The sequence below is a fragment of the Hippoglossus hippoglossus genome, chromosome 5, assembly GCF_009819705.1.
Source record: "Hippoglossus hippoglossus isolate fHipHip1 chromosome 5, fHipHip1.pri, whole genome shotgun sequence".
In the NCBI taxonomy this organism is placed as follows: Eukaryota; Metazoa; Chordata; class Actinopteri; order Pleuronectiformes; family Pleuronectidae; genus Hippoglossus; species Hippoglossus hippoglossus.
The window spans coordinates 18,135,213-18,150,410 of NC_047155.1; the positions used below are offsets into that span (position 1 = coordinate 18,135,213).

At 39.3% G+C, this 15,198-nt stretch overlaps 1 protein-coding gene across 2 annotated transcripts in view; it reads right to left on the reverse strand.

Annotated features, from left to right (window-relative positions):
• Positions 1–13,738, reverse strand: part of camk1b (calcium/calmodulin-dependent protein kinase Ib) — a 37,748-nt gene extending 24,010 nt beyond the window's left edge. Inside the window, exons 1-3 of one of the 2 annotated variants that reach the window (XM_034585269.1) lie at positions 13,612–13,719; positions 11,813–11,825; positions 6,171–6,284 (exon numbers count right to left, since the gene is read on the reverse strand). In XM_034585269.1, the coding sequence (XP_034441160.1) occupies positions 6,171–6,284; positions 11,813–11,823 (125 nt within the window). In that variant the 5' untranslated portion in view covers positions 11,824–11,825; positions 13,612–13,719. Of the gene's footprint in view, positions 1–6,170; positions 6,285–11,812; positions 11,826–13,611 lie in introns of both variants that reach the window. The other variant, XM_034585270.1, reaches the window with a different exon arrangement.
• Between the last annotated feature and the right edge of the window lie 1,460 nt (positions 13,739–15,198).

Sequence of the window (15,198 nt, forward strand, 5' to 3'; positions counted from 1 at the left end):
TATACCAAAAACATATCTTTTTTATTTGCTCTTTCATTTGGTCCGTCTCTCCCTCAATCACACACATGCACGTACGCACACACTATTCTCCCCAAATCAATAGCTGGTCATACGAGAGTGCTTGGGCTACCAGGGTCAACATAAGTTACAGAGACAGGCAGGGGACAATCCATCAGCCCTAATGATTTTAAATGATTCCGCACTCTTTCCCATGTTGTCCCGTCCCCAATGGGTTTTAAAATGCATTCTGGGTTAAAACTGTAGAGAGTTTCCCACTTTACTGCTCGCGGCATGAGAACATGTGCAGCCATTTAAAAGTCCGGAAAGGCAACATGGCCCATGTCATGGGTCGAGAAATCTTGACGTCTGCTGCTAAGTGTGGGAACAGTGAAAGGAAAACTCAAGAGCTGTTTACAGACCTGATGTAAAAAAATCGATACAGCTGTGACAAAGTAATGAGGGCAAAGGGATTGAAAAGGGATTTGCAAATAAGCAGTATACATTAATCTCATTTATTAGAAAACATTTCCAAATTAAACGATTAGACGATTTACTTATAATTGTTTTATTGAATTTAGAACTCTTTACATTCTTTTGAATCACTCTTAAAATATATTTTTTCTACCATTTTTATACAATGGCATTCTTGTAACCCCCCATTTTATCAGATTCGTTTAATTATTTTCGATTAGTAATTTTTTATTTCTCACTTATATGTGGCTTATTTTGATATATTATTGATTGACATTATTTTGTAGTCGCTTTTATCATTTCATCTTGTCTTGTTAGAAAAGTGTTATATAAATTAGTTTTTATATTATAATCATTACATTAATATTAAAGGACAGACATTCTATGTATCCACAGTGGCTACATTGATCACAGACCTGTGAGCTGGTTGTTCACAGATGGAAACACAGCATGAATTTGTGCAGTGGATATGGGACAGAGTGGACACTAATAACTGTTTGTGGTGACATATAACAGAGCTACAGCATTTACACAGGAAATATCAGTATTCCGATCATGTGACCAGTGGCGCTACAACCAGCCATGATGACACACTAAACATCATACACTGGAGAGAGCATGGTAAATCAATATTTGAAAAAAAGCCAAGGAAAGTTCAGAGAAGCCGTATGAAAATTAAAGTAGTTATAGAATAGGTTCATTTCGATCCTTTCTTTAAAGTTGATGAGAAAAAGCTGGTTTTGCTGTTGCAGATAAAAGTCACATAACTATTTTATCGAGACCAACAATTTCACTGGAAGAGTAGATTAAGTTTGACAGTACAGACTGTGTTATATCTGCTACAGTGTAGCTGGTGCACAACACACTGCTTCACACACACACACACACACACACACACACACACACACACACACACACACACACACACACACACACACACACACACACACACACAAATGATCTGCTCGTATACATAGTGAAAATGTTTCTTCTGCAGAGAAGCTTTCTCACTTACTACCTGGCTTTATAATAGCAAATCTGCAAAGGTGCAAATACACCTGGTTTTCTAAGGGAATGGGAGTTGTATTGCATGTCATGTGCAAAACACACCCAGGGTAAATGTACAAATCTATAGCGTGTAGTGCAGAACAAAAACAAATTTCAAGTAGATAAGGACACACCCTAAACGCACCATGTCCTTTAGATCATGTGCTTAGGTTCGTAAAATAAACCCACTTGTCTTATTTACAATAGCCCAGAGGAGGATCAGTGGTTCAGTCTTAGAGTTGTGTGTCCTCGGTTGTGTACCCGTACGGTAGGAAAGCTTTAATTTGAGCTGAAAATCAAAGGGCGGCAGGACACACCGGGATGTCTGTTCCACAGTGAACACAGCATGAAGCCAGGAAACAGAGCAGGTGACAGGGATGGGGAGCCAGAATGGAGCTGGATTTCTGGCTGTAGGGACGTAGTTTTGACAGAGATGGGTTGGACGGAGACAGAAACAAACACAGAGAGAAAAAGAGAGGTGTGGGGGCGGATAGACAGATTAACGTAAGTAAGAGAAATGAGGAAAGAAGGACGGCTAGAGAGGATTTGAGTTGATTGCAGTGAAAGTGCTGTCGCCTGTTTGTGCATTATTAATCCCCATCTGGTTTAATTACAAAGACATGTGGCAGCAGCTGGAGATTCACCGTACAAACCCGGACATGTCAGTGGTATGCAAGTTAAAATGCCAACATCTATGATGGACAGTATAGATGGACATCTATACTGGAGACATTTGAAAGAAGTAATGAAACGTGAGAAGTAATTGTTACAGATGGTGTATTTTTCACATGGTAACATGCACTGACAATATTGTCATTGCATATTATTGTAGAAAAAAATACAAATCTTATAGCATACTTTAGTACGTGATGAGTCATAAGAATGTGAGTATGCTGTTTTTTTTAATGTGCATTAATCTTAATTAAACATAACATAAATACCCTATGGGTTATTCATACCTGAATTTGTTGTGTTATTTCAGGACAGGAGTTTTATGGAGTTCTATGTTTAAGACAAAATTAAAATTGTCCTTATGAGATGATTTGTAGCAGTTATAGTCCTTCATGGTCCGTGAGGGAGGTCTGACACATGAACGCATATCTAGAGAAACATGTGTCCGTTTCTTTTTACAGTATTTTCCTGTAAAAGAGAGCAAGTTTATCTCTTGCACAATTTACCCGATGCTGGATTATTAATAGCAAATCAAAAACTTTGTTTCCATAGTGACTGTTTGAGTCCATTATGGAAAGTGTCTCCTGTTGTTACCAAGACAACAATCCAGCAATGGCAAAAAGGAATGAGGCACACAGCTGAGTGATGCGGTGAGCTGGTGATCTCTCTATAAACAAGCTCTGCACCGAGGTGGAGAACAGGAGGAATGATAGTTTTCATGTGTGCACTTATCAGATCAATTTGATGTGATATTCCTATTCCACTTTTTGTCATTGTGCACATAGGAAGCTAGAAACATTTAAGGGATCAGATTTGAATTTGGAAATATTTTTTTCATTTTTTAAAAAAAATATATAGCATGATCGCTGTCCATTTGTTGATCTATTACTTTTACTATAATGATGTTTGTCTGTGTTAGGTTTCCCTTAAATCTAAAATAATCATGCACTTTTGAACAAGGCTCCTGTAATTTTTCCACAGATTATTTGGCCTCTGCAGCTCTTTCTTGAGAGGGATTAAGCCTTTATAAAAAATCTTAACAGTAAAGAAATGGTCATTAAAAGATGGTAAGTGGCCATACATCTGTGTCATCTGTGTCTAAGAGGCTACCGGTTTTACAACCTCACAAAACAAGCATGGGTTTAATCTTGGATTCTGTTATTGTTCACAAAGCTTAATCCTACACCAACCAGGATGTGGGTGTGTGTAAAAGGTGCTTGGTGTCAGACACCTTTGATAAACATCCTGCCTAATAGCCCTCTTCATCCATGATTTAGGATCAATAAACCAAAGAGTAGTGGGATTAAAAGTGACATTTGAATGTGCGTTGTGTTCGTAGAGAACAAACTAGGATCCAAATTGCTTCTGCCAGCCATGGTAAAACTGGGCCGACGTTTCCCTTTGGGATAGAACCATTTGGACATGAGGACCAAGTTAACCCCAGCAGGAAGTCACGAGGACAGACATGTATTGGTGGTGGAATGTGCTCTATTGTTGTTAGTGCCAAATTAGTCTTGGATTTAGACAAGTGAACTGTATAGCTCCGAGAATGGTTTTCCTACTCACTTGCACACAGCATAAACTGCCATATACAGTGTGTCAGGCTTGGGAGATGTAAGGAATGAGTTAAGGTGATATCTTGCATTCCAAAAACTAAGCATGACCATTTTGAGACATAGCTACTATTGACCTAACCCCCTATCTTAAAATGTATTGATTTACATTATGGAGACTTGCTTTTTGTCCCCATCGTGAGACAGAGTAAACAGATTTAGAAAGAGCAACAACTAAGGAGACACAACAGAAAGACACAGAAGTCAGGGCAAAATACCTCAGCAGCATTCAGCAATAACATTCTCCTCAGAAATACTGCTGATGTGGGAGTTAACCTGCTAAATGTCCTGCATGAGGCAAACACTGTCTTACATGGTCTCACACGGGTTATTCATTTTCCTTTTATGACTCATTCCATGTTGAAACCCTTTAATCAAAATGGAAAAACTCAACAACTCAACAAGTGAACCCAAGTAGAAAATCATGAAGAAAGTATTAATCTGTGGCTCTAATGTAGAAGAGAAGAGCATCTGAAAACCTAAACAGGAGCGTTTTGATCAGCACTTGTCCGAGCATACACCCAAGATTGGAAACAACTAAAGATGAACCCAAATGCGTCATTATATTGAACTACCACCTCATACGAGCCCATTAATCGAAAAACACGAATGCAAAAGCCACAACCCAGTTAAAAAGCCACAGAACGGAAAGAGGTCAACAGAGCTGTCCTATGTGAAAACCCAGTCAAGCCTTTTGCAGTTGTGTGAAACAACATACCAAACCACATTCTCAATATTTTATGGCGAAAATTCAACTCGTGCTCACAATAACAAAGCAGCCATTCCCCCCCACTTACCAGCACCACTCAGGGATTAGAATCATAAAACTTCACATTGATAACTATCACAGTGACACTGCTCTTTTGATCTGCTTCATATTGTTGATTTCTTAGGTCTAATAAAATGTGTCATTGCCCTTTAAAGATCCTGTGATACTGGTTTATGAAATGTTGTCCTTAATAATAACGTAGTAGAGTCTAATATAATCAGTGCAGCAGCCCAGCAATAACTCTTCTTTATCTACTGTTTCATGTTCAGTTTTGGTTGATGCTGTGTCAGAGGTGTTGACTCGACTCTGTGGTAAATTTATGAGGTTGTATATTTAGGCGTGCTGCTTCACTGTGAACCGCATTTCCTTAAGAGGAATTTTGAAAGTTCAAACAAAAAGTGGAGCATTACAAGCTTCATGAAGATATACTGCAGTGCTATTTTACTACTGGAAATTTACTACAGAGCTATAATATTTAATTGCTTTAGGCTGCACAAACTGAACACTACTAAATAATCCTGTTAACTTGATTCGAAAAAAATTTGTTTGAGGATTAGGGCCGAGCGTAAGAAAAAAATAACCAGAGGAATTTTTACAGTCAGATTGTAAAATTAAAGTTCAATTTATGAGAATATATCAAACTACTAATGTTACTGTGTATGACTTCCTTTACAAAATGTATTGTGTAAATGAATGAATGAAATTGTTTCAGTTTTAGTAACAAGAATATTCTTTCTTTTTAGCAAATAAACACAGGGTCTTTGAAGAGATTGTGCCACAAGCAAATCACACAAACTTGGAGGGATGGAACTCTGGCAGCTGGATTTCATCATGGACCAGGAGTGGGCTTTATTCACAACCACTTTATTTTGGAAATGCAAAACAAATCTTCCTCTGATTTTGTTTGATTTTGCATTTTAACTTTGTTCTCAAAATACAAAATGAAAGAAAAACATCTTCATCTTCCCATTTTTCTTGTGCCTGGCCCTGACACTCTGACAAATGTCATAAGATCTGTTATGATGTTCCAGACACATCCCTGCAGACAACTCCTGTACTCAAAAGCATTGTGCTAGATAAACGTAGAATGTAAAAGGAAAGTTTACCAGTATTGAAAAGACCATCTAAATGGGTTTAATGATTGTTTTAATGTGCTGATAATAAGAATAATGATTCTTTGAGTTTCAACTAAAGCACAAAACTAGCTGTGACCTTATAGCCGACCAGTTCTTCCATGAAGAATTGGTCTGAGAAAAACAAACAGAGTCAGGGGTAGCCCAGCTTAAATAAACTTCCAACACATTTAAAAAAATAACCTTGTCAGGAGTAAATATGCACAGTATCAAATTCATGGCCAGTCAACTACCGGCCATAACCATCCACACGAATACTTTCATAATGATTTGATAAATTCTATTCACTGGGATCAGAAACAAAAACAAGATAATATTTAAGAAATATGCACGATATACATTATCAAATATCTGAAAACCACACACCCATTATTTAAACCAAGGTGATGTTTCCCAGAGTGTGAAAACGCTGTAATGTGAAGCAGAAACACAGGAGATTTTTGCCACTGGCAGTGACACACTTACGTTCCCAGGATCTCTTTGAAGTCATAGTTCTCCTTCACATCTGTGGTCTTCTTTTTCCACGCATGGCATTCGTCACCCAGCGGCATCTTCTTGTTGTTACGGTCAGATACAATACTGGTGAGGAAGAAGAGGATAAGGAGGAGGTGCTCATTAATACCAACACATTAATAAAACCGCCCCCTACCTGCAGTAAATAAAATCCAGCAAATATAGCACTCACTTTTTATTTAATTGAGATTTATTTGTAAATGACACCGCTGGATTCCTTGGCGTTAGTCACTTGTGTTGACATTGCAATAGTACGTAATATGTGATTCCAGCTGCAGTGCAAAAAACATCCACATAACCCTTCATTGTAAAACACGGCAGGTTTATTTGTGAAGCAAATCTTTCACATACATAGGCAAATGAAAGTACTTTGGACTTAACCATGTGTAATAAATGCAAATAGTGTTGTATTGTGACTATTTATACATGTGTGGCTCAGCTACGGTTTGCATCAGCCTTGTGAGTATAAATTTGAGCTGGAGCGGCACCTCCTGCAGTCAGCTACAGTTTATAAAACTGCTGGAATAAATGTTCGGCCCAATCAAATCTCATGATGAAAAGAATTATATCTATTTAATTTGATTCTATTTCACACTTTCAGGAAAGGAATCATCCCAAACTGTTACTACATCAGCATTTGTGATTGCAGAGGATTGCAACAATCTGTTTCACAATCAGTTGCATGTCCCTCAAAGGACCCAAGATTGTGGTAAACCCTGCTTCCTCTTAAATAATATTTTGCCATACAACCACGTTGTGGTTACTTGAACACGACAGACTTTTCTTTACTTAGACTCGTAATGAAGTTATGTCCTGAAGTCTTGATCAAATATCTTTATAGTCAACAAGAGAATGTCAGGGAGGATAAAAGTCATGGTCAACATCTGATTATGTTAGGTTAATAAGTAAACTACTCTTCTGTCACACCACTGTCCAGGTATGAGTTCAGTGTCTGAGCTGCATAAAGCAAAGGGCTAAGGGTCCAGATAACATAACTCAGGATCATAAATTCCTAAGAACAGCAGATAAGTGTTGTTCTGTCATGTTTGCTGCACAAATGGCGTAGATGACTCAACGGTTCAGACGAGCTTCTACACTGTTGAAAAGAACCTAAACAAAGCTCCTCACCTCCAGCAAGGAGCATTTTGTTAACTTACACTGAGGAGGTTATGTTGCCATTGCTGTTTGTCTGTTGGCAAGATTACACAATTTTCAACTACTAATGAAATTCTTGTGTGCTAATATTCGGTTAATAATTATTTAGATTCCAAAGATTTTGTGAATGTATTGAAAATCTTATAATGGTGATCTTTATTCAGTTACTACACGATAGCAAATAGAGCCAAGAGCCATTGAAATATTTGTGTGTCTATATGTTCAAATCTTTAGGTTTGTTCCATTTAACTATATCAGACTATATCAGATATTTTTGCCTGCTGCATTTTATGTAAACACTTTGAAGAAAAAAGTACAAGTACATGGTAATAAATGTATCTGATCTCAATACATATACAATATGGTGATAAAGTGGCCAATCAGCCATGGTGGAGTTCACTCTCTCTGAGTGCCCTTCTAGTTTCATCTGTGTCTGGTTGTTGATGTATTTGTTGGCAGGATTGAGTAAAACTTTTTGATGAGATTGATGGGACCTGGGAAGATTTTATATAAATTTGGTGCCGATCCGGATTAAGGAGTAGAACCAGGAATTTGTCTCTCTTTCTTTTTATGGCAAATAAACAATTCAGGTTAACGGATCACGTTTTCTTGTATATTTCTACTATAGGAATTAGACAATAATGTGTAGGATTGTTGGGCCCATGGTGGAGGTACTGCACTGAGTGTCATTCTAGCTATGACATGTCCGTTTATCTGTTTATAACTAACCCTAACCCACAACCCTACCACCTTGTTAGTTTGTAACTTCCCTGAGCTTCTATAATGCTTGAGTTTAAGCAAGGTGCGACAGCTTCATAATCAAATATGTACAGGAATCAGGTATAAATACATTGCTGTGTTTAACCCAATGTTAATTCTTTGGTTGCTTCCCATTCTCACATTTTTGTCTCAGTTGCTCATATCTCTAAGTAACATCAGATGTTTGTCCTCAACATGCTCTGAGGAGTGGGAGTGATCACAGAGGACCCTGCTGTCACAGCTATCATCATCTAAACCCAGAAAGTGCCTATAACTCAAGACCTCAGAGACTAAAATAGCCCTGTTCATATCAGCATGCCTCACTCCTCCTCTGTTCCTGCTGCTTGCCTGGCAACTTCACAGTCTGTCTATGAGATGATGTAACACATTGTTCTGGATGGCACAAGTGCTGTTGTGTTAAAGACAAAATAATCGCACAAGTTAATCAGTTAATCTTCTCCCGGTTAGTTCACAGTCTGCTCGTTTGGATGCTGAGCTGTGTATATGAGAGGCATCAAGTGATAGACAGGGGTTGGCTCAACACTGCAGTTATCTCCCAGTAAATGTTAATAGGACAAATAGGACATGGCCTCTTGTAGCTGCTTTGAGGCATATACACTCACACACACAAACACATACACACACACATGCACACACGGTGGCTGCCTTCACTAATGTCAGGAGTCGGGCTTCATAAGTGTCGTCATGGAAACCCAAAGGAGCTGCTATGTTATCTGAGTCTAAATTGCTTCAGTTTCTAATGGCAGGTGGCAGCTACGGTGGGTATCATTTTGGTCACTTCGATGGCTGGCAGTATTTTATGTTTGGTTAGAAAAGGTTGTCACAAAAGGATTTTCAGATGGGATTATAAAGCACATCACACACAAGAACAGGTGAAAACAATTATCTACACTTCCAGATGACCATGGAGGCAGTGCTATCTGATTTTAAATTGATTAATTGATTGTTTTGTCCATTTTGTCTTTGGCTTATCCCAAATTACGGTAAAATATGCACATGACCACACACAAGTAAACACATATAACATATAAAATCCACAATAGAGTAACAACAGGTAGCAGCAAACGTGTTAACAAATCATACTAAATAACAAGTAGTTCCCTGATGCCGTCATTCAGTGTTCAATGTCAGTGTGGAATAGGGCAGTGGTTTGCAAAGGGGGTCCATGGACACCCGGGATATTTAGTTTTTGACGTGGTGTAGAGTAGAAGTGTGAAAATGATTTCAAGGGACATACATGAGAGGGTCTCCGGAATATTTTCTATCTTTAGTGGGTTTTGGCTGAGAAGAAATTATAGGGAAGTATAGGGAATAAAAGTCCTCTGGTATATTCTCTGTCTGCAAACAGGAGCAGCTCAGACTCTACATGTATGGGTGTGAAGTATGTGGAGTTATAACTTATGTGTTCAACCTTCCTCTGTACAGAACCTTCAAATATACTGTGAAATTGTTTTTGTGACTTGCCATCACCTTGCCTGTAAAATTAACAATTTGGGAGATCTTGTTTTAGCTCTTAACACTCAAGCTGTTGTGTTGGATGAGAGGAGCAGCTTTCAACAAGGCTGCTTTGAGCTATTTCAAGTACAGTATGTGTTGACTTGTGCCGAAGCTCTTCTATCCTTCCTGGATAAAAACAGTTGCTGGTTCGCTCCCTGAAATACGCTCTACTGCGATCTCATTCAAAGTTCGGCTCTGATCTGTGTGTGGGTACATAAAACGTTCTCATGTGCCAGGTCCATCCACAGACAGTGTGTTTTGTTAAGTACTTCGAGCTTTGTGCAATCAGAGGAACAACTTTGTGTGTATCTGATTTAAATGTACTGAACCGTGGAAACAAAAAGCACCCGGAACAATGTTAGGCACACCGTTCAAATTTAAATGCTTATCTAGTCCAGTACATCATCTCCTCTGCTGTGTTTTGCCATTTAAAGCACCTAACGTACAAGGAAGTAATTCTTTGTGCTGAGGGGAAGCAGAAAGAGGAAGTCCAGTCAAATGAGTGAAAAGCTTTGCTGATAAATCGGCCGTCCGGTGGCCTCTGCTCCTCCTGGAGTCTAATAACTACTGTAGGGGACAAACAAACAATACACAGTCGTCTGTAACTCTATTCCCCAGTACATCTTCAACTTGACACCAGTCTCTCTCTGTGGAAATTGAGGATCCATTACCCGGCATGATTTTTTTTCCCTCCAATGTTTTCACTGAAAAATGATCTGGAGTACGAGTCATTGTGACAGCAGCAGTGGCTGCAAAAAAACAAAAGACAAAAAACAGGTTCTGTGATTTTTAAATGTTGAAGCATTTCTGGGATTCTTTAGTCTCTCTTGTGAGGGGACATTAACCAATCGATGAGATCACAGATTACACAGATGTGTCATAATATTTATTCAAACTATCAATGATTAATCAGTAAGTATTGGTGGAGGGGTGTGGTATGGGTCAGGAAAGAACTCATTCAATGTTGGGGTGGATCTGATTTCAGGGGCCGGATCCAGGATTGTTTTTCACTTTCTTTGACATGGTGAGATGGGCTGTTTTTCAACATTTGACTTGATTTCTCTTGATGAAAAAAACTGAGATGTTTAGGGGACTAATATTTATGTGTGTTTGCAATTTGGTGAAGATCCAAATAAAAATCCGGATTGAGTGGTGAATTTAAATGTGGTTTCGAGGGGAATGTTAGAGCTCGTTTGTTTGATAATTCACAGGATTATGCAAAAACTACTGGACTCATTACCACGGAATTTGGTTGAAGGAAACAAGCCATTCAGTTTTGATGCAGATCCAGATTAGGTGGCAAGTTTGGGAATTTCTTCACTTCTTCACAACAGATGTATCTACAAGGATAAATGAAGCTTATTTCCACTGTTTGACATGAATTATTTCAGCAGAATGTTACGGTTCTCGTGTTTAAAAAAGATGCAACTTTGAGGTCAGACACAACTGCCACAGCACAGGTTTTGAGGAAACTGGGGCTGGAGTAAACACATCTGACATACTGCTTGTTTGTAGCATCTCACCTTGCTCGTATGGAGATTCATGGAGATTCATGTTAATTCATGCACTGAGAACGGGTGATAACGAACGTCAACGTAATTTAAAATGCATCAACCTCTGCTTGTTCATTTGAGAAAACTACAGGTAACTGCTGTACAAACATGTTATTCTCTGTCATAACAATTCAATGGCGCACACATCTGGATGTGGTTTATAAAGGGCAACTTCATATCACATTTGAAACAACACAATTCGAGCTACTGGAGCTTTCAGGAGCTTGTCGAAGTCAAGCAAGGAAGTCAAACCAGCAAATGCTATAAACAGCAGTATAGGGGTTGAAGTTTAAAACACGCAGGAGCAGATAGGGGTCGAGTTTGAAAAATGTGAGAAAGTATAGAGGAGAGACACATGCAGGTATCGGATGAGCATGTAGGAGGCCAAAAAAAAACAAAAAACAGCCCCTCCATGTCCACTCATGACATGACCGTTGGCCGGCAGGTAAGGACAAGCTGCTAAAATTCAAGAAGCAACAGGACTGATAAGGTTGGAGATCAGGGGGAGAAGGGGGTGCACGATACCATGAACCACATTCCCGGTACTATGAGACATGCAGCATTCACCCTTGTTTAAGGTAAATACACAGAGAGAGTCGCTGTACTCACTGGTTTCCCATCCCTGTGATGTGCAGTGGACAGAAGAAACACACACACACACACATACAAACACACCACCACAGTTAAATGTGACAAAATGGTGTGTAGCTGAGTGTGAAATTTAGTGCAAAGGCGTTAAAAAACATTTGGCAACAGGAAACACACAGAGACAAACAGACAGACTTCTGCTTCTGCTGAAAAGAAATATTTCATTAAAACCGGGGGTTCTCAGTAATCGGTAAGTAGAGATGATGTGAACCAGGTTGAATTGCACAACAAATTCCACATCTTTAACACACACACCGAATAGAAATGACTCATCAAACAATTGAACAGACAAAGATCAAAGGGCTGTAGCGTGTTATTAAAAGCCCGAACACACACAGTGAAGTGCAAAGCCCGTTTGTGAGTCACAGTTCACTTACATATTAAACCAACATGGACAATTATAAGTATGAGAAACGGTCCAACTAATTTGCATCAATGTTTCCTCAACTGATCCCATGATGGTGCCTGTGTGCACCCAGCGGCTGAGAGAGAGAGAGAGATTTACTAACAGGCTGTCTGATTGGGCCGCTGCTGCCGGTGACGCACAGCAAATCTCCTCTCAAAGTGAGCCTATTAATTGATCAGCCGAGTGATCCTCACAAGATCCCATGTAGTGTGTGTGTGTGTGTGTGTGAGAGAGAGAGAGAGAGAGAGATTTGAGAGGGAAGTGGCTAGAGCAAGATAAATGAGAAACTAAAAATACTTAAGGCACTTGCGGTGGTTGAAAGCAGTGGAAAATTACATCATTTCGAGTTGACTGAGAAAACCTTCCCACCATTTCTGCTCTAAAGAATAACAACACTATAAAACCACCAGGGCTTTCACCAAGACATATAATAGAGATATGTAAAAATGATCTCTTTTAAATCTCTCTTAAATGCACATGTTTACAGGTGTGCTTGAGGTGTGAATTCACCTTTAATTTACTTTGAATCTGGCTCAGATCTGTTTTAATCATTTTATGTTTTACTTCATTTTGTTTTTACTCTCTTTCTCATCTTGGACATTTGTATCCTCATGTTGGTGCTCCAGTGTTGTCTAATTGCTTTTTAATTGTTTTCTCATTTCCTCAGCTTTAACAAACTGTGTTTTGAAAAGTGCTATATAAATAACGTTTATTATTCATTATTGAGCTGTCACATTGGAGAAAAAACTAGAAAAATGTATTATTGCAAAGTAGTCCAATAGTTGCTAAAGTTTGACCAAATAATTTGCGTTATAACCCAGTCATAGAAGATAAAAAAATAAAAAAGGATGCAAAGCGGCATACTGTGCCTCCTGTCATGTGACAACATTCCAAACAGCTCTGTATACATTAGGACTTGGAGTCTGCTGAGGCTCCGTTGTGTGCGATGTGAATTGTGAGTCTTTTGTGCAGTCATTGTGATTCCCTGGAAACAAAAATCAGCTTGGCACCGTTTGCATAATTTTGTGCAATAATAATGGAGGGTTTGGGGGTTTCAGGTTAGAACAACGGCCCCTTAAATGTCTGTGCACGTCCCTGACACGAAGTATATATAGTAAGTGATGTCAGTATCACTCTCACTGAGCTGCTTCCTGTGTGAAATAAAGTGCAGCTGCAGAACACGACGAACTTTACCGCGACGTTTAGTTTGAAAGTGACAGAAAGGTTTCTCCGCTTAACTCTAAACGACGGAACCCTGACGCGCCTGTGAACTCCCTGTGATACCTGCTGCTGAAAGAGACTGTCAAACCACGGAAACCAGCGAACATCCCCGAGTGTGTGTCATGACACCTACCTGAAGAGAAGCAGAGAGCTGTCGGCGAGCTCCACAGTCTAGTGTCGCTCCGCGTGTGTCTGTGAGCGTGTGAGTGAGTGAGTGTGTGTATGAGTGTGTGTGTACAGCTCCTCTCCTCTCACACATGACTCTCCTCTGCAGCCTCACCACCAGCAGCCTGCGCTCCTCCCGACGTCACCGCAGCGCGGGGCCAATCAGCGCCCGAGCTGTGGCGCCCAGGTAAACGGCTCTGCCACGCCATTGGTCGCCGCCCCCCTCCCGCGTGACTCCCCGCGTGCTGCACTTGCAGATTGATGGAAGTTCTCTGAGGTGCGTGTCACTCCCCCTCTGGTGAGAACTGGCGCACCACCCGGGTAACAGCCAGCAGCTGGGACTGGAGCTACGATCACATAACAGTTTATAATGGCTTTAGATTGTTATTGTTATATGACTCTTCCATTGACAGAAGAAAAGCTTGACGACAGATTTCTATAACTTCTATGACAAACTTTGTTTTGATTTTAACAAACTAATTTAAGTCCTAATTTCTACAAACATTATAACAGGTACTCCTTTAACAAACACTTTAAAGGGATGGTTCACCCAAAAACTAAAATGTACTCATTATATACTCACCACTATGCAGAGCATGTAGTATGGGCATGCAAAGAGAACAGAACAAGCACATAAATGGTCTTTAATGAAATAAATTCAGATCATTGTATAAAGTCAAGGTAAAGAAGAATCACGGAAAAGGTTTCAGGGGTAAACAGTGCTTCAGCCAAATCCAATGCAATTGAAGTAACTGGAGATAGATTCTTCAAACGTAAAAAATAAATAAAACAGAAAACAAACCATTTACTTCAATTGTATTGGATTTACCCCTTCAACTCATAAAAATGGTTTGTGGACTCAAACACTTCACCCACTCCTCCCATAGTGGTGAGTAAGTAATGAGTGGATTTTCATTTTTGGGTGAACTATCCCTTTAAGAAACACTTTAAGGCCCATATGTATTCATTTATAGTTTTTAACCTTTCCCGTGCTTCTTCTTTACTTGAATTTATACAATTATTTGAATTTATTTCATGAATTCCATTTATGTTCTTGTTTTGTTCTCTCTCTTCTCTGCCCATTAAATCTGTGTTGGTCATCGTTGTGCGTGTGTTGTAACTTGTGTATATTGTGTATATTTAAAGTGCACTGTGTGTATATCATTTTTGAACAGAGTAAAAACAGTATAATCAAAGCCCATGAGGCTCAAATTACTGCCAACACGACTTCTCCAAAGGTGAGAGCTTTTCAGCGATTAGTTACACTAGTTCGTTTGTGTAGCGTCAGTTTGTGGTGGTTTAGTGCGCCATCTAGTGGATTATGTGACGCGTCAGCTTGTGGTGGTTTAGTGCGCCATCTAGCGGATTATGTGACGCCTAACACATTTCAAATATCCACCAGTTCAGATGCAACCACTAGACTGGGTACTTACTTAAATCGTTAAATAATTTGGCATTATATAGGCAGGCAGGTACGCAAAGATGTATTTCCCTGTTGTCACTTTTACATTTGTAAATAGAAATGTAGTGCATTTCTAAAGAATTCAGTTCTGTT